This window comes from Plasmodium malariae, assembly GCF_900090045.1.
Source record: "Plasmodium malariae genome assembly, chromosome: 9".
NCBI classification, from domain to species: Eukaryota; Apicomplexa; class Aconoidasida; order Haemosporida; family Plasmodiidae; genus Plasmodium; species Plasmodium malariae.
Genome location: NC_041783.1, coordinates 1,173,790 through 1,200,390, shown reverse-complemented (window position 1 = coordinate 1,200,390; position 26,601 = coordinate 1,173,790). Strand labels below are relative to the sequence as shown.

At 27.0% G+C, this 26,601-nt stretch overlaps 7 protein-coding genes across 7 annotated transcripts; 6 read left to right on the top strand and 1 right to left on the bottom strand.

Moving 5' to 3' along the window:
• Positions 1-1,590: 1,590 nt before the first annotated feature.
• Positions 1,591-4,152, top strand: PmUG01_09035100 (kelch protein, putative; the record flags this gene model as incomplete). Its single annotated transcript, XM_029005047.1, has 4 exons — positions 1,591-2,807; positions 2,996-3,081; positions 3,333-3,707; positions 4,019-4,152. The coding sequence occupies 4 exons, from the start codon at positions 1,591-1,593 to the stop codon at positions 4,150-4,152; spliced, it is 1,812 nt and encodes a 603-aa protein (XP_028861675.1).
• A 1,315-nt stretch (positions 4,153-5,467) lies between these two features.
• PmUG01_09035000 (kelch protein, putative) lies at positions 5,468-8,327 on the top strand (the record flags this gene model as incomplete). Its single annotated transcript, XM_029005046.1, has 6 exons — positions 5,468-5,813; positions 6,020-6,526; positions 6,811-7,117; positions 7,272-7,357; positions 7,518-7,719; positions 7,889-8,327. The coding sequence occupies 6 exons, from the start codon at positions 5,468-5,470 to the stop codon at positions 8,325-8,327; spliced, it is 1,887 nt and encodes a 628-aa protein (XP_028861674.1).
• A 1,115-nt stretch (positions 8,328-9,442) lies between these two features.
• Positions 9,443-10,144, top strand: PmUG01_09034900 (conserved Plasmodium protein, unknown function; the record flags this gene model as incomplete). Its single annotated transcript, XM_029005045.1, has 2 exons — positions 9,443-9,525; positions 9,979-10,144. The coding sequence occupies 2 exons, from the start codon at positions 9,443-9,445 to the stop codon at positions 10,142-10,144; spliced, it is 249 nt and encodes an 82-aa protein (XP_028861673.1).
• Positions 10,145-12,073: 1,929 nt separating this feature from the next.
• On the top strand, positions 12,074-12,451 carry SNRPD1 (small nuclear ribonucleoprotein Sm D1, putative; the record flags this gene model as incomplete). The annotated part of the gene is made up of 1 exon (XM_029005043.1): positions 12,074-12,451. One exon carries the CDS (start codon positions 12,074-12,076, stop codon positions 12,449-12,451), a length of 378 nt encoding a protein of 125 aa, XP_028861672.1.
• Positions 12,452-14,315: 1,864 nt separating this feature from the next.
• TIM44 (mitochondrial import inner membrane translocase subunit TIM44, putative) lies at positions 14,316-16,090 on the top strand (the record flags this gene model as incomplete). Its single annotated transcript, XM_029005042.1, has 2 exons — positions 14,316-14,549; positions 14,861-16,090. The coding sequence occupies 2 exons, from the start codon at positions 14,316-14,318 to the stop codon at positions 16,088-16,090; spliced, it is 1,464 nt and encodes a 487-aa protein (XP_028861671.1).
• Positions 16,091-17,524: 1,434 nt separating this feature from the next.
• mtRNAP (DNA-directed RNA polymerase, putative) lies at positions 17,525-22,066 on the bottom strand (the record flags this gene model as incomplete). The annotated part of the gene is made up of 1 exon (XM_029005041.1): positions 17,525-22,066. One exon carries the CDS (start codon positions 22,064-22,066, stop codon positions 17,525-17,527), a length of 4,542 nt encoding a protein of 1,513 aa, XP_028861670.1.
• A 2,294-nt stretch (positions 22,067-24,360) lies between these two features.
• On the top strand, positions 24,361-25,917 carry PmUG01_09034500 (conserved Plasmodium protein, unknown function; the record flags this gene model as incomplete). Its single annotated transcript, XM_029005040.1, has 3 exons — positions 24,361-24,421; positions 24,813-24,884; positions 25,112-25,917. 3 exons carry the CDS (start codon positions 24,361-24,363, stop codon positions 25,915-25,917), a joined length of 939 nt encoding a protein of 312 aa, XP_028861669.1.
• Between the last annotated feature and the right edge of the window lie 684 nt (positions 25,918-26,601).

Genomic DNA, 26,601 nt, shown 5'->3' with positions numbered 1-26,601 from the left:
GTGAAAAATTAACTAATAAATAACCTTACGTTTTGACAAAAATTTTAAAGAAAAAAAAAAAAAAAAAAGAAGAAACATTTTTCATTCTAGAGTGAGCACATTCAGATATGTTCTGCTCAAAGTTCTATTTTGCTTTTTTGTTGTTTGGCTTTATATCAAATTTTTACTGAAAAAAATATGACTTAATCCAAGCACACATTTGTTATCTAATGAAAGAAAACATTGCACATATGAACTAAAATAATTAATTTATGAACAAAAATATTTAATTTATCAACTAAAATGTTTAACTTAACAACTAAAATGCTTAAATTATCAACTAAATGATTTAAAAATAAAAAATAATAAGAGAAATTCAACTAAAACTTTAATTAACAAATATTTTTTTTTTATTTACTACTTTTTACCATTTATGAAATATACATATCATCTTTATAGAAACATTACATTAAATTTATAAGCGTAAAAAAAAAAAAAAAAAAAAAAAAAAAATCAAAAAGAATATACACATATTTTTGTAATATTTACCATTAGAAAACACGAATGGAACAAGTTTTTTACTTCATTTTAATAATATATTTAGAAAAAGAAAAGAAAAACAATAAAAAAAAAATTGCTATTTTATAATTGTAACTAATTAGAACGGTTTTCCTCCGCATAAGAATCTTTAAAATTTTATAAACTCTTTACCCCATATAAATGTAAATTATAATTCATATGTGTGTATGTATAAAATCCTAAGTAGAATTTATAAACTTGTCAGCTTTTCTGCTTAATTGCACGAAAAGTAAATTACACATATGTTGAAATTTTCTATTTTCTTTTTATTTAAATTCCACTAAAATACATATTTAGGACTTCACGCGAAAAGAAACTGTATTGTATATTATATGCAAATTTCGTAAGTTGCGCCCTCTATATAATATACGTACACACATATAAGTATATATATGTATATATATAGCGCATGGATTGAGAATTAAAAAAAAAAAAAAAAAGAAGCATTTTTAACATACGCTGAATCGAAATTTAGTTTATTAGTAATGACCAAAGCTACATATTTGCTAAATTAGAAAAAAGTATTATATAACACTGCTTTGTAATTAATTTGTACATGATATATATAAAAATATTAAATTTTTTTATGTTCATAAAAAACTTTTTAAAAATAGTAAACTTTGATATAATTCTGAACTTTTTATGAACAGGCAAGGTAAAACTGTACATTTAGAGCACAACTCGATTATATATTTAAGAAAAAATAAAAATAAAAAAATAAAAAGGTAAAATAAGGTGAAATAAGGTAAAATAAGATAGAATAAGGTAAAATAAAATAGAATAAGGTGAAATAAGTTAGAATAAGGTGAAATAAGTTAGAATAAGGTGAAATAAGTTAGAATAAGGTGAAATAAGTTAGAATAAGGTGAAATAAGTTAGAATAAGGTGAAATAAGATAGAATAAGGTGAAATAAGATAGAATAAGGTGAAATAACATAAAGGGAGACAACGTAAGATAACAGTGAAAAATATCAGTAATTATACCCATAAAATAAGCTTATACTGTTGCAAACTCAACAAAAATATAACAGAATGGAAAACCAAAGCATCGCCCCATATGAAATAAATCCTGAAGAAAAAGGCATCATTGAAAAGGAACACTCACTAAATAACGAAAACAGTGTTCCTTCAGGGGGGAAAATAAAAGAAGAAAATGTAGTACAAAAGAGAGAAAACACAGTAAGTACACAAAGCGCTCCAAACATATCGATTATACCAAGCACACTAAATACACATATCACACCATCTACACTCAATTCACTAAATGCACAAAATGTACAAAATGCTCAAAATGTTCAAAATGTACAAAATGATCAAAATGTACAAAATAATCAAAATGTACAAAATGATCAAAATGTACAAAATGCTCAAAATATTCAAAATATTCAAAACACAGAAAATATTGAAAATGTGCAAAATGAAAAAAATGTACAGCACGCTGAAAATGCGGAAAATGCACAAGATGGAAAAAAAAAGGATACAGGTAAAGCGGAAAATGAAAAAAGAAGTTTCTTTAACTCAAAACCAAATGATGAAGTGTCCAAAGGATTTCCTTCTCCCCCTGTTTTTCATTTAACTGAAATAATGCACAATGAAAGATGTTTCAAAAGAACAAAAGGTCATATATCAGTGGAAATAAATGGGGATATATGTATATATGGTGGTATGTTACAAAATAAATGTGTTGATAATTTTATAAGATATGTACCAGGAATTAATTTATTTGAAAAGGTACGTTTGAATTCAAATGATATAATGCCTAGAGCATTTCACTCAGGAAATGTGATAACAGAAGATAATAAAAATAGCATTGTTATATTTGGTGGTATAAATGAAAAAAATCAAATTGTTAATGAAACATATAAATTTGATTTTCAAGCGAAAAAATGGGAACATATTCAAAATAAAGTAAATCCTGTACCAAGATATAAACATGCATCTTGTAGTTTTAGTGATACTGTATATATACATGGAGGATTAGACCTAAACAATTCATTATTATCTGATCTATGGGTCTTATCAGGTAATGTATGGAGAGAACTTTCACAACTTGATATAATCCCTGAAGCTAGATGTGCACATAGCTTAATTTTCTCCATATATGGAAATGCAAGACTAATTTTCTTATTTGGTGGTAATAAAAAAGGTTTCAGTGGAGCATTAGGTGATACCTGGATTTTTAATACTAGCACCAATAGATGGCGAGAAGTTACCAATACCACTGGTCCCAAACCTTGTTCACGATGGGGGTATTACACATACTTTCACGCATACATTCCTGCACATATGTATACATATATATATATATATATACATATAAGCCGTAACAGTTACCCACACATATGTATATCGCAACAGTTCATATATATTATGTGTATGTATATGTATATGTATATGTATATGTATATGTATGTTTATTTAATTATTTATTTTACAGCCATGCTGCACAGCTCTTTGATAATGAATGGATGATAATATATGGAGGAATTACAAATGGATGGATTGAAAATTATGCCTTGTCTGGTAATAAAAAAAAAAAAAAAAAAAAAAAAAAAGTTTCGTAGAATTAGGTTTGTTTACAAACTCTCAATTTAAATATCCATATCACAAAATTGCGAAATATAAACTGAATGAAATAGAATATCCGTTCTTTATTTTTAGTATAGTTTTGTTATTTTTTCAGTTTAATTCTATTTATATTTCCAATTTTTAATTCTTCCATTTTTTTATAACCTTTATATGTTCCCATTCTCCCTTTTTACCTCACCCTTAAGATATGTACGCACTGAATATATACACATTCTCATGGTTTGAAGTTGACATAAGTACATCAAAGAATTTCAGTAGAGGATATTTCGGGTCCTTATGCTTGGTACCGTATAAAAAATCTTTGCATGTTTTTGGCGGGTGTGATGAATCAAACGAATATTCTGATGTGTTCAATATGTCACCCCTTGTAACTTATGTGTCATATAAAACATTGACAGGAAAAATTGAACAACTAAATTCTCGAATGAATAACATTAATGATAATGCAAATGATAATGAAAATATCAGTTTAGTAGAATTTGAGCTCCAAATTACTGATTTAAAAAAAGAAATTAACAATATAAACAATATGATGAGAACATTCGAATCGAAATTTTATGGTAAGGTTTTAAAAATATATTCATTAAGAATTGGTGCTTGTACCGCTTCAAAACACAAAATGAAGAGGATAAATGATACGAAAAAATGGGCTGTACTATGCACCACGCTTGCTTGCTTTTACCGAACAGAGTAGTGTGTATATGTATTTATGTATGCACGTATTTATGTGTTTGTAAAAATATATATTTATATACATATACTTTAGTAAGTGTGTATATATGTGTACGTATGCGCAAGTTGCCCAAGTAAAAACTGCATATAAGACAATAAATGTAAATTATTTTTATAATATTGTTCCTTATTTTTTCAGCACTTGAAAAACTAAATGAGCAATGCGAAAAGTTGCTTTCAAAAAATATCAACTCGGAAGCTTTGGAGAAATTAGAGCAGCGTATAAGAAAATTGGAGTCAACAAATGTTTTAATGAAACATGACAGCATATAGGTCAACAGCTGTGTTTTATGTACATACCACGTGGTTCATTAACTTTGATTTATTGATTGAAAGAAAGCAAAAATGAAGGAATAAATGAAGAAATGAAGGAATAAATGAAGAAATGAAGGAAGAAATGAAGAAATGAAGGAATAAATGAAGAAATGAAGAAATGAAGAAATGAAGAAATGAAGAAATGCAGAAATGCAGAAATGCAGAAATGCAGAAATGAAGAAATGCAGAAATGCAGAAATAAATGAATATATGAATATATGAATATATGAAGACAAAAAAGGAAAAAAAACAATAACGTGCTTCCCTTTTTTTTTTTTTTTTGTTTATTTTGATTTTTCCTATATCTTTAATTCATAAACATTGTGAAAGAAAATCCTTGTGCAGCTAATTTTTTTTTCACTTAATTTATTTTTTTGGGTTTCATTTATTTATTTTATTCTGCTTCCCCCCATTTCAGCGAAAAACAAATGTGCAATATTTACAGTGGACAAAAAAAATACGTTGTTATTTTTTCCTGTTTTTATACCTTATGCCCCTTTGATTAATTAATTTTTATTTATTTATTTTTTTTACTTATGAATGTTTACGAATGATTTTAATTGTTCAACTGATATTTTCGCTTTTTCCTGATGATTTTGCTTTTTTACTTTTAATTTTACTTTTAATTTTTCTTTTATATTTACGTTAATGTTTACGTTCATCTTCACCTTTACTTTTACTTTTTATTCTTTTTTTTGTTTTAAAAATTCTTACGAACAAGTTTTTAAAGTTGTCAACTTAAAGAAAAATTTTCTTTTTTAAGATGAAAAACGAGCTTGCAGAAGAATAATATTTCTTTAAAGTTACACATTTTTTCTATTTTATTTTTATTATTTTTTTATTTTTGTTCTCTATAAAAAGCAAGCATTATTGAATAATTAAAAAATAAAATAAAATAAAATGAAACGATTGCATTGTAGGTTTTTAAAAAATTTATGTTGCATGGTGCACATGTTTTTACATTGTTGTGGTATAAAATGCAAAATTAAAAATAAATTTAACATGCCCACTTGTTTTATAATTTTTTTCGTATTAACAATTTCGTTTTTTCGTTTTTTCGTTTTTGCGTTTTTCAAATTTGGTAGAAATTTGATATTCCTTTTGTTTTGCCACTTCCCCGATTTGCTACTTCTCTTCTTTTTGTCTTTTACCCATTTTGCTATTTTTGCTGCTCACCTTTTCCCTTCTTTTCCCACTTGCATAGTAGAATTAAATTTTGGGGAGAAATGTAAATTTTGAATAAAATTCAAAGGAAAAAAAAAAAAAAAAGAAAATGCCAGCTAACCGATTCCTAAATACGAAAACTGAAGATTCATATATAGGAAAACTTACTCATGATACTATAATATTTGGAGAAAATTTATTTAAAGTTATATCAAAGACTTTTTCAAATAATAAATCTATAACCTTAAATGAATATACAGATGATAATATAGAGAACATATCGTTTTGTTCTGAAGTTTTACCCTTTTATTGTAAATCAGAAATAATTCATAAAGGAAATATTTTTAACGTTCGTTTTGGACATGCATGCATATTTTATAAAAACAATATTTACATTTATGGAGGAAATCAACATATCAAAAATTTCAACCCCAAAACAATACAGTTTAATGTAGGTAATTATGAGCAAAAATGCAAGAAAAAACAAAATTAAGGAGAACAATGAGTTCTTTGAGTACGTTCATAGGCTCACGTTTACGCTTTTATGTGTATATGAACATATGTATATGTACCATATATATATATATATGTATAACGTATTTATGTATAATACATATAGTATAATGTGTATAGTATCATGTGTACAGTATCATGTGTATAGTATCATGTGTACAGTATCATGTGTACAGTATCATGTGTACAGTATCATGTGTACAGTATCATGTGTACAGTATCATGTGTACAGTATCATGTGTACAGTATCATGTGTACAGTATCATGTGTACAGTATCATGTGTACAGTATCATGTGTACAGTATCATGTGTATAGTATCATGTGTACAGTATCATGTGTACAGTATCATGTGTACAGTATCATGTATATATTTACCTTTTTTATCTGAAGACACACAAGTTTTCAAAGTGGTAGAAGAAAAAAAATCTCCTCAAATCAGATACTATGCAACATTAAATGTAATTCACTCGAGTGAGTATGATGAAGAATGCTTTTTTCTTTTTGGGGGAAAAAGAGGGAAATACATTACTAATGATACTTATATATTTCGTTTAAGTAATGATTCTTGGGAGCATATAAAACTTAATTTTTCACCACCACCCATTTTTGGTCATGTTTCTTTCATGTACAAGAACATTATCTTTATTCATGGAGGTACTATAGCTTGCTAAGAAGTGTTTCCCCATGTGGGTATATATATGTGTGCGTGTATATTCCTACATGTATGGGTGTGTATATTTCTACATGTATGGGTGTGTATATTCCTACATGTATGGGTGTGTATATTTCTACATGTATGGGTGTGTATATTTCTACATGCATGGGTGTGTATATTCCTACATGTATGGGTGTGTATATTCCTATATGTATCTATGTATGCATATGTTTTGTTTCTTTTCTTTTTTTTTGCAAAAAAATGTGTTCATAAATATTTGCAGGAAATATGGGGAATTTGCACTTAAACAGTAATATGTGGAGTTATTTTGAAGAAGAAAAAAAATGGGTAAAAATTTTGAGTAAAGATGAATATTATAACAAGGGTATTTATAAACCCAGTGGTCGTTTTTTTCACTCATGTGCTGTGTGTATATCTAACCAAGGAAATGATGTAAAGGCTTATATTTTTGGGGGATTAAATAATCAAAATAAATGTGTAGAAGATCTTTTTTGGTCTTATTCATTAAATAACGGAAAGTGGAGCAAAATAGAAAACTCATATGGAAAAATACCTGTAGAGCGTTATGGGTATATAAACATAATATATTCTTTAATTTTTTTCAAATCTATTATGTTTAAGAAACGTCATCGTATAATATTTTCTCTTCTTATATATACTCATCATTTCTTATCTTTTCTCATCTCATCTCTTTTTTTTTCTTTTTTTTTTTTTTTTCTGCAGTCATAGTTCAACAGTATTAAATGATAGATGGTTCGTCCTTTTTGGTGGATACAACTTTTCCTGGTACTCCAAGACGGAACTTTTAGGTACATGGAACGGCAAATTAATTTTAAATTTTACCATTTGCTGCGTTATTTATATTTGTACATATGTTTCTGTATCCGCATACATGTATGCATATGTATGTATATGCCCACATATATATATGTGTTCATATGTGCATTTCTCTCACCCCCGTTCTTTTAGATATACACGCATATGACATAAATTTAAACACCTGGGCAAGCTTAAATGTGTACGGAATGCCCCTAGTAACCCATCATTTCTATGGAAATATAATTCAAGTAGATAATAGTGGGTACTTTTTCGTTTTCGGGGGTTTAAGAAATAATGAAGCTTGTAGCAAAATATATAAATTTATTCCATTACTATCATCTCCCTACTTTAAGTATAAAAAAAAAAAAAAAAAACAAGTGCCAAATTTAACCATTAATGAGGGCTTATATATATATATATATATATGTTTGTATATGTGCATGTATTACGTATATTTGTATATACATTTGCATGTTTTGTATACCTTTTTTTTTTTTTTTCTTTTCTTTTTTTTGCTGAAGAATACTCAGAGATAAACTTGAAGAAATGGGGGAAAGAATGCTACATTTGGAAAATTACCCAAGACGAACATTAAGTCCCATATACAGTAAGGAAATAAAAGAAATAAAAAATTCTTTAAGTGATATTAGCTTCACCCTTGTTCGGTATATACAATTAACTTGCGATATAAATGAAAAAATAAAAATTTCAAATGAGTTAAGTAAAAACAATTATTCTTACTTATCGGAAAAGATGGAGCATAATAGTAAGCATTTCGACTCTTTAGTAAACAGAGTTGAACAATTAAGCAAAGGATCACTTGATTATTCCTTTCAAAAAAAAGAAGATTTGTCCAATGAGGATAGTTGTGAGAATATTTTAAAGGATCAAAATGTTAATTTTTCACCTTCGTGTGCGGAAAGTAGCGAAATAAATTATGAACAGCAAGGTAAATTATGATCGGCAAGGTAAGTTATGATAGGCAAAGTAAATTGTTAGGGGAGAGACAGAAGGAAGAAGGAGGCCAGATAAATGGAATGTATCCAAATAAATTATGAACAGTTCATATAAATATGAAAAAAAAATAAAAAGGACGTAATAAAACGCCTGCACCATGCCGTTATTCCCCTCTAAATTATTATTAATTATTAATAATTAATCATAATATATATTTATAAAAACTTAAATATTTACACATTTTTTTCCACTTTTTCTTTTTTCTTCCATCCTAAAAAATAAAAATTAACCATAGTTCGACTTCTTATTGATTACACTACTATGTCACATATTATATACGTACCTTGATATAAAAATAAAATAAAATAAATTATTATTTTAAAAGGAAAATATGAACATGATACGTTTATATTTTTACTACAAGTTAAAATATGGTGCAGCTATTTCTCAATTTCCTTTTACATATAACTCTTATAATTTAAAATAAAGAAATAATTTTTTTTATTTTTCAGTTTTAATGTATTTTTGCTGCTGCTGATACTGCTACTGCTGCTTCATTGATTATACACATTATTAATGAATTAATTAGCCTGAGTAACTCCGTTTGAACATTTTTATAATTAAACTTGAAAACAGTATATTAATATTTTATATTTTTTTAAATTTTAAAACTTCAGAAGTCCTCTTTTTTCGGAGTTTAAGTTTTTTCTATATATACTACATTTTCCTGTTTAGTTTCATACTATATTGTTTTACACTTTACTGTTTAATGCTTTTTTTTTTTTTTTTTTTTTTTTTTTTTTATTTGCATTTATTTTATTTGCATTTGTTTTATTTGCATTTGTTTTATTTGCATTTGTTTTATTTGCATTTGTTTTATTTGAGTTTATTTTATTTGTTTATTTGAATTTTTTTTAATTAACAAAATTTATTAGGCAAAATTTAGGTATTTCAATTAAATATTTTTCTTGAAATTTTATAGTTTTTTGAAAACGCACAGTATTTTAAAAACGATAATTTGATAGCATATATATATTGTGTATATATATATGTACATGTGTATGTGTACATATTACACGTATATGTGAAGTTCTTCACCATTCCTGCGCTCTGGAAAAATGGTTTTCATCCCTGTTGAGATAATCTTTAAAAGTTTCCCAAGTATATCGAAAGATAGAGTTAAATTTTTAAGGCATTATAGGTAATTAAGACAAAGGGGAAAATGCAAAAATATGATTTGATAAAGAGATAATTTATTATTCAGTAATTCCGTTAAAAGAGTTACAAAGAATAATGTATTTTAAAAATAAAATATTCCATAGATGTGTTCCTTTTCAATATTATATGATCTAATTTTTGTAAAAATATTCATAGGAGAGCAAATATTCATTTGTTTTAAAAAATGATATTAAAATTTAAGCATACAGTGTGTGTAGTGAGTAGTGAGTAGTTGCATGCTCCTTTGCCCGCCCGTCACACGAACATATATGTATGTACATATATATATATGTATACAGTATATCAGAACATGTGTACATAGTGGACGTAACAATATCAAATTATTTTATTTTCCTTTTTATTTTATTTTCCTTTTTATTTTATTTTATTGTTTATTTTATTTTTAATTACTGGCGCCTTGTTTTTCCCCTTTCAGCTTTCTCAGTTTAATTTTAGGCGCTGCAGCTTTATACCAGGCCCACAAACCAGACTTCAGTGTAAGACATTACACGCCATCCTATTTTTACAAATGCCGTTTAAACAAGTTGAAAAAAGAAGGGATAATAGATGAGGAAAAATATAACAAAATTATTAACGGTTAATGTTGAAAAGAGTTGTGTTTAAGTTTATTAAGATGACCATTCTTAATTATGCAAATGAACTGTTTATGAGCAAAACGGCTTTAAAAATATGAAGAAGAAAAGAAAAATTAACCCTATTTCGTTAGGAAGAAAAAAAAAAAAAAAAAAAGCATTGTATGTATGTATATATATATATATATATATCATTGCATATATGTACTTTATAACATATGCGGTTAAAACGTGCACCTTTTTTGTGTGTAAAAACTGAGATACGGTGTACATAGTAAGTTCTGCGTACGTGTTAAGTGTATTTCTTCCCCCCGATAAGTTTAACGTACAGTTTTATTTTGCATATACAACTAGTGAATTAAAAAGAGAATATATATGCATGGGTACTATGCCTACTATAAAATATATCTGCTACTTTGACAATTTTGAAATCGTATGTATATATATTTTTCTCTTTTGAGCCTTTTTTACAACCTTTTGTTATTTCCTTCTTTTCGTTTTGTTTTAACCTTTTTTTTTTTTTTTTTTTTTTTCAAATATAATAAATAATATTTTCAAAAATAATAATATGCGTAAATAAATATGGATAAATGTTAATACTTCATAAAAGGAAATATATATTTTTTCTCATTCGAGCATATAACAAAATGGATCCTTAATTTTTTAACAACATATAGTGTAACAGGCGTTTTAACAGAATGGAGTATTTTAACCTATGTTATATGCAAGCGTGTGTGTTTATTTAATACGGTAATAAATGCTTAATTTTTTTTTTTTCAATTCACAATAACTATTTCTTACTGTATGTATATATACAGCAAAAGGGAGTTTATTTTTGCAAAAAAAAAAAAAAAAAAAAAAAAAAGCAGTCCTGTAGTAATGTTCTACATGCTACATTAAGAAAGTCATAATAATAAGAAATCATTAGCGGTACACCAATTTTTTGTGCAAATTAGTATATTCCCTTAATAGTTTTTTACGTCCTTATTTAAAAAATTGTTGTATGTCATATATATGTGCTTGCGCCTTCTACGTATGCATATGTACGAAATCTTTAATTAAGTTCAATTCAATGTAATTTTTTTTTTTTTCATTTTTTGCGAATGACACTATTTTGTTTTATTTATTTATTTATTTTTCCTACAAGATAGTTATGCTTGTTTATTTCGCTTCATTTCGCTTCATTTCGCTTCATTTCGCTTCATTTCGCTTCATTTCGCTACATTTCGCTACATTTTATTTCATTTTGAGTAAACGTAAGCTTTTTTCTTGCCTCCGCAACATAAACGTTAATCATCCTAGTTTTCGTGCAGACTCACATTTTTACCATCGCTTAAACTGGATGAAGCTATTGTAGAAGGATGAGGAAGTATTTCACAACAATTTAATTATTTGAATATAGATAGTTTAACTGGGCTAAACTTTGCAATTTTTTCAAGTTTTGCAAAATTGTCGAGTTTTTAAATCTTATTTATTTACATTCTAGTTTATTTTATTTTTTCTTAAGTACCATTTTTACGTTATCACGTTATCAAGTTATTACATTTTTTTTTTTTTTTTTTTGCTGTAAATATAAAGAATACAACAAAATGTTATGCGTAGTATGTAATTGTCATCGTATTAATGCAAGTAAATTTTGTTTGCCTCTTTAGGTTATGCTGTTTATTTACTCGTTCAACATATTTTGCTTTTTTTGAATTTTTGTCATTTAGCTCGTTTTTCCCATTTTACTTAATTTTTTTTTTATAATAAAAGGCTGGTACATTGTGCATAATATATATGTACATTCATATATATATACGTATACACTTATACATATACCCGTACATATTTACACATATATATGTATATATATAAATTGAGTAAAACCGAAAGTCTATACGTGGAATCCTGTGCAACCTCTCATATCCGCCTCCCCCCATCCCCCGTTGATATAAAATGAAGCTAGTATCATTTTTAATGAAGTTGACAAATGAAAATGTAACGATAGAACTAAAAAATGGAACCCTTATAACTGGTGTGATAACAGGAATAGATATTAAAATGAATACACATATGAAGAATGTTAAAGTCGTTATTAAGAATAAAAATATAGGTGAATATAATGTTAAAACAAAACAATTTTTATCCCTTGAGCATGTAACTATAAGGGGTAATAATATAAGATATTTTATTTTGTCCGATAATTTACCTCTGGACACACTATTAGTTGATGATACACCGAAACATAAAATTTCGAAAGACAAAACTTTTGCAGGTAAAGATAAAGGGAAGACAAAGGGACGGGGGCGAGGAAGGAAAATTGCCAAAAGGTAGTATACAGTTCGTTGTGCCCCAAAAAAATAAGAAAAAAATGGAAATATACGAACAGTACATGTTCATATATATATATATGTATGTATTATACATACATATATGTATGTATGTATGTATTATACATATATGTATGTATGTATGTATGTATACGAATATGTATTTGCATGCGTACATGTACAGAATAAATAAATAAAATGGAACAGCCTAATTTTCTCTTATTCCTGCTAACCATTACATTGTCCTTCCACAATGATTACTTTTTCTTTTAATTTTTAATAAATTTTTTTTGAACAATTTTTTACTATTTTTGTACCATTTTTGGGTAAACCCTTTTTTTTTTTTTTAAAACTACAACATCACCTTTGCTTAACTCTTTCCCCCCACCCCCCTTTAAACAATTTAACAAGTATATATATATATATATATATATATATATATATATATATATATATATATATATATATATGCACAAACTTGTGAGACACTTTCCTTATTGACGCGTATTTAATATTAAACATAACATTCCCATCATGCTGCTTCATAGAATATCCGTACATTCAAAAAACATCCTGAACGTTTTCTCCTTACCACTTATGAGAAAAAAAAAAAAATAATGATGGAAAATCTGATAAAGCTAAAGAAAATAAATTAAAATAAAATATAACCAAATGTGCTAAAATATGGTACAATTTGCCAAAATATGGTATAATATAACATAAAAAAAAAATAAATAATAGATTTTAAAGTTTTTGCCAATATGCAGGTAGTACTACTTAACAAGCAATATTTCATTTAAGTATATTTTTTTCCCTTCTAAAAAAAACAAAAATTGGGGGTAACTATTTTCAGTATTCAATTTTTCTTCAGAAAAAATATAAAATTTTAAATGGATAGAGGGAAAAAAAATAAAATAAAAAAAAATAAAAAAATATAATAAAAAAATGTAATAAAAAAATAAAATAAAAAAATAAAAAAAAAAAATAAAATAAAAAAAAAAAAATAAAAAAATTAAAAAAATTAAAAAAATTAAAAAAAATAAAAAAAAAAAAGATGCAATTATTTTGAGAATACGTTTTGCCTTTAAAATTTGTTTTGCAAAAATGATGTTTTGAGAATTTGCCTTTAAATTTTAACGTCGAAGGAAAAGAAGAAAAAAATTATACAGTACGTACATGTAAGTAATACATACGTGAATAATACATACATATATGAGTACAAGCTGTGAAAAAGAATTAAGCGGGAAACGCTTTTTAAAAGCGTGTATAGATAAAATTTTATGCTTTATTATGAACATATGCTAAATATTTAACTTTTTAGTTTAAAAAAAAAAAAAAAAAAAAGGTTACTTCGCTTTAAAATAAAATAAAAAAAAAATACGACAAAATAACAACAGTTAAGGGGTTTCTACATTGAATATAAGAAGTAGGTTGTTACGTTGTAAACAGTTTGTCGCACTAGAAATATTATTTATTTTTTATTAATTTTTTTTAATGTATATAATTAAGTGGGACAAATACGTATAATTTGCGCCCTTTATGTATACCCCCCGAAAGGAGAAATACACGCGCACGTATGTACTTACGTTTGCTCATATGTGTGTTTGTATGTATGTATGTATATGAACATATATACATAAATTTATGCACATAAATGTTTGCGTTCATATGATTAATGCATTTCCACGCACTCCTACATGTCCTAAATTCATATGTAATTTGATCCTTGTTCAAGTATTTATAAATATATATATATGTATATATATATATATATATGTATATGCGTACGTACTTGTGTATTTATATATTAGTATAAATGTACACGAAATAGCTCAATTTGGTAAAAGCGCAGCGTAAGTTTTAGTAGAATGAAGAGTATAATAAATAATGTAGTTGTGAAAAATTTTAAAAGTGGTAATAATTTAAAATATAGAAGATTAATTTCGGGAAAATGTGAAGTCAAAAATATATATAATAGTAAAAATATAATACTTAATAGGGTGTATTGTTTCGAAAGTAGTGACAGAAAAGTACTTGGATGCATATACTCATCCTTAAATAAAAAAAATTATTCCAGCTTTATGAAGAATGTTATAGAACAGGTAGGAACACACTTCACTGTGTGAAGCTTTAGCTGAAAATGCGCTTTAAGTTTGTACATGACGCGTTCAGCTCTCGTTAATTATTTATGATCCGTGAATGTGAATGTTAACGTGAGTATTAATGTGTACGTGAATGTATGTTTGTGTGTATATTCTCGTGTTTATGTGTTCTTGTCTGTATTCATGTATGTATTCATGTATGTATTCATGTATTTATTAACGTATGTATGCATATATGTGTTCAAGCATGTGTGTATGTATCACACTGCTGACCTCATTCGTGCCACAATTGCTTTACTCCCCCCCCCTAGGTTAAGAAAGACATGAAAGAAAACAAAAAGTACCAAGAGGCTTTAAAGGAATTGAAGGATAAAATAGAAATAGAAGATAAGGCAATAAAATTAAAAAGACGAATTGAAGAAAACACAAATTTTTTTAAAACAGTAAAAGAAAAAAACGCAGAGGCGATAAAAATAATATGCAATGATATCAACAATTTTGTTTCATATTGTTTTGAAAATTATTACGCATTAAAATATAGTAAATACATAACTGTTAAATTATTCTTAACCTTAAAAGAATTACTAATAAATACAACAAATAAATTGATTGAGTTGAGTGAAAAGTGGAATGACAACAATGCATTCGTTCATTTAGACAAATGGCGGCAAGAAATGGCAATAAAAAGGTTTAAAAAAAAAAATGCCCAGATTAATGAAAAAAAGGGGTATAAAAATGTGAGTAGTAAAAATGTGAGTGGCAAAAATATGAGTGGCAAAAATATGAGTGGCAAAAATGTGAGTGCTAAAAATGTAAGTAAAAATTTTGAAGAAAACGAAAAAGAAAACAGTATTAATTATAATGACAGTGACAGTGTTAACAACGCGAATGAACAGTCAGTCGATAAAAATAAAAATTGTGAAAATAAAGAAGGTAGCGAATTAATTTTAACCTATGAGTCTGCATGGGATAAATTTGGAAGTAAATTGAAAGATATGCCATTTTTAAATAATTTTTTTGAAAACCCTATTTTAGGAAAATTATTTGGGGAAACTGAATTAGCTGCTGCTCTAAGAGAAATGAAAATGCATGATAAAAATTTTAAATTATCAGAACTGATGTATTTATTTGAATATGTTATATCAAAACATATTGTCGAATCTTATTTAATTGGAGATGAAGAAACACTCCGATTACACTGTGGCCCATCGGCATTTAATTCCTTAAATGCAAGTATTAATGAAAGAAAAAAAAAAAAAGTCTTCCTAGACACTAATGTTTTAATATACAAAAATCATGAACTTAAAGGAGCTCAAAGAATGGAAGAAAGTACTCCTTGGTTCATTTTTACGTTCCACACACAACAAATTAATTGCTTAAAAAATAAAAATGATGAAATTATTGAAGGAAAAATTGATGACATTAGAGAAGTTGTTTATACCATAGCCCTATCTAAACACCCCGAACCCGAAAAAGAGGGATTACTGTACCCTTACATAGTAAGGGAGTTTGCAATTATTGGCAATACCCCCTCCTGGTAAAGAAAAAAAAAAAAAAAAAGCGAAACATGGCATAGGATAATATAAAATAGTGATATAAATTGTAAGCTAGCTAGAAAAAAAAAAAAAAAAAAAAAAAAAAAACCTGAACAGGACAGGAAATGTGGCCTACCTTTTCACCAATAAAAAAAAAAAAAAAAGAATATTCAAAAAGGTACAGTTGGGTGAAGACAAGGAAAATATTAAATGTCCAAGTAATGGAAAAACTGAATGACAAGATGAATAAGACCATATTTTCTTGCTAAATAATTTTGTTTGACACCTAAATAGATTCTCAATCCTTTTTTATTTTAATGTATGTGTAAAATTGGAAGCAGTAAGGAAATGAAAGGAAGGAATAAATTTGCGCGCTACGGTAGAAACGTAAAGTTGCAATTTTATTGTTATAATTAAGCTTTCTTATATTATTTCTCCATATAATTTTTACCATATAATATTCGTATATAGTAATATGCACGTTCTAATTTTCACGATTTGCTGTTTTGTGCTTTTCCATTTTTTCATTGTTAATCCCAAAATTGCAGAATAACAGTTTATATTTGGTTTTTGAGTGCACACATTTTCTTTTTAAATGAAATTTGTTTCAAATTAAAAAGGAATAAATATTATGTAAAATTTATAATTTAATTTGATTTAATTTAATTTAATTTAATTTCTTTTTTTTTTTTTTTTTTTTTTTTTTTTTCTTATTTATAAAATTCTGTATATGAACAGTCTGTCAAAAACTAAAGAGGTACATTTGTGCACATATGTGTATATGTGTCGAAATGCATTTCTATTTTATTTTTATTTTTGGGGTAATATTAGCGCGTATATGGGCACATGTAAATGTGTGAGCATATGTATCTATATATACAGACACGTATACATACGCAATATACCCACGCACATACGCCTATATATGTTTATTTTTTTATGAACTCACGTGTAATGCGTATTTACTGTTTTATTTTCTTTAAAACTCTCTTCATTACATAATTAAATAGGTATATAATAAAATAAATAAAAGCTGAATTGATGAAAATCTCACAACATATGTCTGAGCCAGATTCACATAGATTGGCAGTTCGACAATATTCACAAGTGGGTATGTAAGTAGTAGTTAAGTTGAGTGAGCAAAAAAAATAAAAAAAGAGCAAAAACGAAAAAATGAAAAAAAAATAAAAATAAAAACAAAAACAAAAACAAATACATCTAAATTTTTTCTTAAAGCACTTATTTGTATGCGTGTCTTCCCTAATATGAGCATACACACATGTACATGCACACTTGTTGCAAGAATGCGCTCGAATTATAACAAATGAAAAAAACAGATAACGGATTATTTTAGGCTAATTATGAGTAAAATTCCAATTATGCGATGAAGGAAGCAGTAGAAAGATCTGGTAGCACTTCCATGTGTGCCTCCCCTACCTTTCAGCTAAAAAAGTAACTACTCTGCCGAACAAGCGATATGTCTAATTCCCCTTGCTCGGGGGGTGGAGGTATTTTGGTAGCATATTTACCTAATCTCATCCTAAAATTTTTATAAATGTTTTCTAAGATAGGTTCATTATATAAGGTTACAAAAGAATCTCTAATGAATGTGTTCATAATGTCAACATTACATGCATGTGCCCAATAGGAGTCATGTACAGCTGCGAAACTAAAATTATTTTGGATTAGCATTTTTTCTGCTGTCATCATTAAATGAGATGCATCTAAGGAATGTACAAAATTTGGTGGGAATCCTAACCTTTGCTTATTTTTGTGTAATAAACTATTTTGATAAGATATAACACTAACTGACTGTAGTGGTGTATTAACTAAAATTCTATTTCCTAATCTGTAGGGTTGTTCACATGGTAAACCTATGGGGGAAATCCAAGTAATAGGTATATTTAGTTCATTAGTAACTTTAGATAAATTATTAAACCATTTTTTTATTATCATTGCTCTTTTAAATATTTCACTAATTGATTCAAATATATAATTGGAAATATATTGTGACAGTTTGTTAATCGTATTTTTGTCTAAGTCTTTTCCAATCATATTTTGAATTTTCCCCTTTACTTGATTCTTTGCTCCTATGGATGTTACCCCATAGCAGATCGTCATAATGGTTTGCTTAACTACTTTTCTTTTCAGTAAATCATATGTAAAGCAGTAATTAGCCAGATCTCCCCTGCTCAAGCCATTACCCCAGTCTCTACAACCCCTAGAACTGCTTAAACTGCTTACGCAGCTAGATTTGCTCACACTGCGTATGCTTCCCATACTGTTCGCATCCCCCGTGCCTAGATCTCTCCTAATCTTACTTATCACTATGTCCAGCACGACCGAATAAATATCTTGCGGTTCGTCGGATGGAATGATGTTTACCGCTTTTCCTCCATTTTTATCCTTTCCCAAGGCAGCGTAATGTTGTAGACCATTACATGTACCGTCCTGTTGTACTGGTATACTACTTTTAAATTTTGTAGCATCCGAACACTGCAAGGCTTTTGTTAATTCTAAAGATACAGCTAAAGCTTGCCATGGTTTATCTGCTGTATTCCAAAATTCCATATTTTCAAAAGGATTTTCACTTAATTTTTTAATATTATGTAGATTTTTATTAACCCATTCTATTCTTTTATCAAAATTTAGTTTATCTTTTCCAAAATTGTTAGCTAAATGTATTTTTAACCAGAATAAACCTCTTTCTCCTATTTCTTTTTCATCATAAAATGAAATTAAGCTTCTACATATATCATCACTCATATGATGTAAATGAGGAGAGAGAGGATACATTCTACCCCTAAAATCAATATTATGAGGAAAATATATTATTTTATTATTTTCTAAAGTTTTGGCTACAGCTAGTTTTTGTAGAAATGTTGGCCTTTCACTAATTAAACGTTTATTTAATCTGTTTATTTCTTCTTTTATTAAGTAGTATTTTCTTAGTTCCTCCTTACTATTACTATTATAACCATTACTACTGTAACAGTTACCATCATAATTGTTACTACTGTTACTATTATAATCGTTATTACTGTTGTTTCTATTATTATCATTACTCAGTGTAATCATGCCAATACTGTCTGGAAGAGAATAATTTTTATTTAGTGGTATCTTACCAATTGTTTTCCCATTCATATATGCTTCTTCAATAAAATATAAAATTTCTTTATTTATTTTCCATCTCACATTTCCTATCTCTGATACGATATTTTTTATTCTACTTAAATCACAAACATCTAAATTAAATAATGGCTTGATATTACATCTAATAAAATTATTCTTTAATAACAGCATACCCCCTTCCTCATTGTTTATCCACCTTTTAGGCTTACATATCATAGGCAAATAATTTAAAGGCACATGAGAATTAATTGCATTGTTTAGTAAATAATTAGCACAACACCCTCTCATGTGTATTACGCCATACCATCCGTTGTTCTTCCATATATATGAATGTACAAACACGGATAACTCTATTTTATTCTTATCCCTCCTCGACCTGTACAATATTATCTCCTTCCTCTTTAGCTTCTCCTTTTGCTTTTGGCAAAATTTATTTTCTTCCTTCTCCCTTTTCACACCCTTTCCTGCTCCCCTCACATCGATTTCGTCTACATGTTCGTTTATGTGTTCGTTTATGTGTTCGTTTATGTGTTCGTTTATGTGTTCGTTTATGTGTGCGTTTATGTGTTCTTTTACGTTTTCTTTTACGTCTTCTTTTACGTCTTCTTTTACGTCTTCTTTTACGTCTTCATTCACTTCTGAGCTCACTTCCCCCTTCACTTCTGCGTTCACTTCCCCTTTCACTTCTCCCCCTTCCCTTCCGCTTTTACTCCCCTCTCCTGAACATGTCATATTTTTTTTTTTTTTTTTGCCTTTTTCCTCTACCATGTTACTGCAGTTGTCAGCGTTATTAGCCGCTCTTGTGCCATCAGCTCCAGTCTTACTTCTATCAAGGATAATAAATTTTAACGAGTTCGATTCTTCTTCATAAAACCTTTGATAGTTTAATTCCTTTTTATATTTGCATTCAGAATACAGCATATCTCCATTACTTTTTGCTGTCTTGTGTAAAAATAAATAATATTTGTACTCATTCTTATACTCTTCTTTGGCTGTATTTAAATCCACATCCACCTTTGCATTATCAACTAGCATTTTTAGTAAAAAGCCACCCACTGCTGCCTTCCTTGCAGAATTCCATTGAATTAAATCGATATTGTTACTTATAAGGTGGTTACAATCGTCAATGGAGGATACCTCAGGTGCTATACGCTCGTTACTTAACATTGCTTCACCCGTGCTACTCTTCAACGTACCGCTATTCACCGCTTCTCCCTTTGCATTCCTTATCTTTCGTCTTATCTCATTCAGAATCCTATACTTCTGGAAATGAGAAAAGGATACGTTCGATTTGTTTTTCTTGATATAATTAGAGAGGAGGTTGTTTTTGTCCAGTAGTTGAAAATTCATTTCATTGTTTACTTCCTCCCCAATTTTTATGGCAACATGTGTGAAAAGGGACTGGTACGCATAAGATTGTTCAAAATTCTTTGATTGAGTAGTTACATTATTTGAATATTTTTTTTTTAAAGGATTAAAAGTGTATTGAATAGCCCATTTTACTGTTATAATAGCTAGTAATTTTTCTTCCATATGTTCAGGAAGAAAATTTTTTTTTCTTATTTTCTTATTTCTTATTTTTTTTTTTTCTTTATAATAAATTATTTTTTTTTCCAGCTCACTAACCCAATTTAAATATATTTTGCATAATCCTTGAATTTCTGTAATTTTTTTTAAGTTGTGTAGGTTCGAAACAAAGTCCTCCGCTTCTTCAATCGCTTTTTTGTAAGACGATCGTTCGATCAACATTTGTCTTCTTACATTAATAATATCACAATGGTCCGTATCCTCTCTATTGCGCATTTTTTCACATGAATCCATTTTGTTTAATAATTTTCTCGTCTTCCCCTGATCATTAATGGTAACCTTGTCCTCTTTTTCCCGTTTATTCAGAACGATGGGGTATATATTATCGCCATAGATAAGCTTTTTCTGTTCTCTTATAAAGTTCATATCAAAGAGATTATTAATGTTATTTCCAGCGCTACTACCAACGTTCATGCTAATGCCAGTGCTAACGTCCGTATTAATGCCCATTCTAAGGTCTGTGCTAGGGCGTAATATACCATTTTCGTACCCCTTATCATCGGTAGCATCTACGCTTAAAGGGGAGTTGAGCTGCCTTTCCCCCCCTTCTATGTCTACCTTTTCTATATGGTTAATTATTTCTGCACCCCCAATATCACACATTAACAAACCATTGGCGGACATATATAGATCTAAATTTTCAAAAAAGATGAGTATTTTTTTATCAACATTTTGTACATATTTCTTATCTAACGTGTCAATGTATTTTATAATATTTTTTTTTTTTTCTACATCTAGTTTTTTAATAGATCTTATTAAATTGTGTAATTCGTTTACAACTTCTTTATCTATGTTTGTGCTCTCCGTATAGGATCGACTCTGTTCTTTTATTTCCTCCTGTTCTATTGGTTTTTTCCTTTGCTCAGATTTATTCAAAAAACGAATATTTACTTTTCCATGGGGAGAATCAATATTCTTCTTTTCTTTTTTGCATTTTTTTATTCTGTTATTCTTTCCTTTGCTGCAGTTATCAGTGAGTTGAGGGTTTGTGAACCTGTTAACTTTGCTGTCTTCTATGCATCCTTTTCTTGTGTACTTATCATCCTTATTAACATTAATGATGTTTGCATTTTTATATATTATGCTTTCATTTTCTTTTTCTTTCCTTGTCACATTGATATTTGTAGATACACTTACTATAATGTCGGAGAAGGGACATTCCCCTTGTTTACCTTCCCTTCTTAAGAAGAATGTAAAAAATCTGTTCGTATAAAATTTAGTAAATCTGTTAATCGAAAAGATTGTCGTAATGTTAATTCTCATTGATGATAAATTGTAGCACAGGTTACAGTTACAGCAAATAAACGAGGGGAGTCAAGCATCATGTTGTGTACTTTATTCAAAAAAAAAAAAAAAAAAAAAAAAAAAAGAACGTAACATAAAAGTATGGTAACTGTGATACATAATAATTGTTATACTTCCTTAAGTTAACGTAGGAGAAGAAACTTTCTCTTTCTACACGACAAGAAAAAATTGCTTATACATATATATATATATATATATATATGTATATATTTTTATCACTATTCTCCTCAATGAACAAATAGAAAATTGCGTTCTACGAACTGTAGTACTGTTCTTTTTTTTTTTTTTTTTAAATATTCTTACAATGCGCTCCGCTGTTTTTTTTTTTTTTTTTCTTCATATTTAATGTACAAATATATCTACCTATATAAGTATATACCATACATATATGTATTACATGTCGGTATTATACATACAAGTTGAGATAATTTTCATCTGCTTATTTGCCTATCTGCCTATCTGTTTATTCATAATAATGACCTTTTATTGCAACCGAGCTTTAGGCTTTTATAAAGTTAAAACAAAATTATTAACGTGTGCATAAATTTTTTTTTCACTGAAAAAGGAAAGTGGGAATTTACGAAAAATTTAGTAGCGTGAACTAAAAGGAAAAATAAATAAATTAAAGGAAAAAAGAGCTGATAAAAAAGAGCTAATAAAAGGAAGTTTCGTAAAAGCAGAAAAGAAAAGGGGTAGAGAAATATATAAGAAGCATGGGACAAATGAAACAATGCTAAAAGAAAAATAAAAAAAAAAAAAATAAATAATATGAACAACACATGTTTCTTCACCTACTTCAACGTCACTTTATTTTTTACTCTAAAAAAAAAGAGAGAAACAAAGTTTTAAGTGTAGTCGTACACTCTTGTTTTTTTTTTGTACGAATATGTAAGAAATGGGGGGGGGGAATTATAAAATTATGATGTATTAATGTTTATAAAGGAAATTTGTTTTTTTTTTTTTTTTTTTTTCTGTTTTTAATGATATCTCAAAATTTTCACACTCGTACGTACAAATATACGCACGTGCAAAAGTACAATAGTACAGAAACACACATATACATATATACATATATATATACATGTATGTATATACTTGTTTAAGTATATTTATCTTGCGAAATATATTACAGTAACCGTGCGCGAGTGTAATATTCGCTAAAATAAGAAACAAAAAAGGGTAAAGAACTTTTTTGTTCACATGTACATATTATATATATATATTCATTTTTTATTTGATATGTATAAATTATGTATAATTATATATATATATATATATATATGTATATGTATATGTATATGTATATGTATATGTATATGTATATGTATATGTATATGTATATGTATATGTATATGTATATGTATATGTATATGTATATGTATATGTATATGTATATGTATATGTATATGTATATGTATATGTATATGTATATGTATATGTATATGTATATGTATATGTATATGTATATGTATATGTATATGTATATGTATGTATATGTATATGTATATGTATATGTATATGTATATGTATATGTATATGTATATGTATATGTATATGTATATGTATATGTATATGTATATGTATATGTATATGTATATGTATATGTATATGTATATGTATATGTATATACATCAGAATAGATATGTTTAACGTAACATGTAGTACATACTAAGGCTTTTTGTTCGACATCGTATATCTACATCTTATTTGCAATGCTAATGGTCGATTTATTTATTTTTTTTTTTTAAATGATTCATGTTGACTCAAGGGATTAAAATATAAACATATATGTATATATATATACATACATATATGAATGTGTTTTTTTTTTTTTTTTTTTTTTTAACTTAATATATTGAATAATTAAAAATTAGCAGTTTTGAGATATCGTAAATATAACGTATAAAATTTATAGAAAAAAAAGAAGCATATAATTAAGCAAAAGTATAATAAAAAATATGTATAATAAAACATACGTATAATAAAACATACGTATAATAAAACATACGTATAATAAAACATACGTATAATAAAACATAGGCATATATAAATATATGCATAAATATACATGTGGAAAAACATACATATGCATATATATATATATATATATATATGACTATGTATGATTATACATATGTATAAATACATATTTCTATATTCAACAAGAAAAAAAAATCCCAGTGAAAAAAATAGTGAGATCAAAAAAACGAAAAATAAATTTATGCAGGCGTTAAGAATAAAAATTAGTAAAAATGATGACGAAATTAATAAAATTTATTATTCTACGACCAAGAGGAATACCCCAAAATTTGGGTAATATGAAATGTGCTGTTATATGTGCAATCTATATATATATATATACATTTACATCTTCGCTTGTTTTTGTTTAATTTACATTGTAAATGTAATTATGCATCGATATTTTCATACAATTAAATGTTGGTGGTATATTTGTTAGTCGCTCATTTGTATTTTACGCATGTGATATGTGCCATGTGTTACTTTACGTACCCACCCAGTTCTTAATACTTTTTAAAGAACAACAAATAAATAAATAACAAATGACTTCATGCAGCAGTAGCTATGTGCAATATACACATATATATATATATATATATATATATATATATATATGTGTATGTAGAAGGATCGAAGTTTGCATACCTTTATTGATTTCCTTCTTTTCTTCCCCCTTCTCCAACAGAATTAGAAATAAACTGCAGTGAAATAATTAAAAACCTGAAACATAAGTTGTTTTCAGAAGATATAAAAAAAGGTACCCTCCCTTACTTTTTTAATTAATACTGATCTAACATTTTCTCATGTAGCTCTGCACCCTCACCACAAAAAAAAAAAAAAAATAATAATAATAATAATAATGAATAAAAAAAAAATAAAATAAAAATAAAAAAATAATAATAATAATTATAAAACAAATTAGTGTTAACATTAAGATAATTTATTTTTCCCACCCCCGCATTTTGCAATAAATAATTTTTATAGAATTAAATGTTCGTTTTATATATATGGGCAAAATACTGGACGACAAAAAAAGACTAGATGATTACATAAATTATTATCAGAAAGATTTGTTCTCAAATAATAAATCGAATACCTTAATTAACGATAATAGAAATGAATACCAAAGTGATAAGAACAAAGATATGAGTAATAAAAACATTTCTAATGATTGCAACGAGAATATTATTCCTATAACGATTCATGTGAAAATTACGGAAAAGTGCAATTCCATAAAAGGTGGTGAGTATATTAATGCGGCTAGCAATTACAGTTGCATGTACTGCGAAGAAATGTTCTCTTGTATATACATTATGTACAGTGATATGTGCAAATTATACATAATTCACCCCGTTCACCCCACTCTTTCAAACTTCGTGCTATTCCTTCTACCCCTATACATTATGCTTACATTATTTCAATATTTCTTTTTCTTCCTTTCTCTTTTTTATATAGACAACTTTGATTACAAAACATTCAATACAGTTTTAGCTCAACTAAGTATTATAATGTTTGTTACTCTATTATGGCTGTACAGATATAATCATGGGGAGTCCTTTCCTGCATTTTCATTAATAGTGTTATTTGCATTTACATTTCTTATTATAACTGTTTTTATTTATACCTATCTAATTGTATTTTTCGATAATATGTTCATTATAATTTGTACATTTTTTGAATATCTTAAGCACTATTTTATGCGTACATGGGTATACATTAATGAAAAAAAAGAAGAGTTTTTTTTAAGACGGGAAGCAAGAAATAATAATACAAATGCAAAGGAAAATTGAATTTTCAGACCCTCCACGTTTCTTTATTTTTTATAGTACTACAGCCTTTTTAATACTTACCATCTTTTAAAATCTATCACTTGTTACATTTTGATATTTTACCATGTAACATTTATTATGAACAAATTTTATTTTTTTCTGTGTGCATTTTGCCTTCGCATCATTTAATATATATATATATATATATATATATATATATATATATCTATTTATACGTATTTATACATAATTTATATATTTATACATAATTTATATATTTCTACATAATTGTACATATTTATGCTTATCTACATATATATACACATATTTATACTTGTTTATACTTAATTATACATTTTTATACGTATAAGCAAAAACCTTAACGCTTAACTATTTTTTTACTTTTTTATTAACAAGTCATAATTATTACATATGTATATGCATATAGGTACATATAGTTACTTATTTGTATGTAAAAGTATATATATGTGTGTATGTATATGTATGTATGTACGTACGTACTGCGTATGTTTCTCTATTTATGTTTAATTTTAGCATTTGAGAATGCGCTCCTTACCTTGTGTGCATTTTTATGATACACGCGAACAAATTTAAAAAAAAAAAAAAAAAAAAAAAATGTAATTAAGAAATTTTACCTTGTCAAATTGTACATTTTAATGCTGAATTGGTCATAATTTTTTTTTT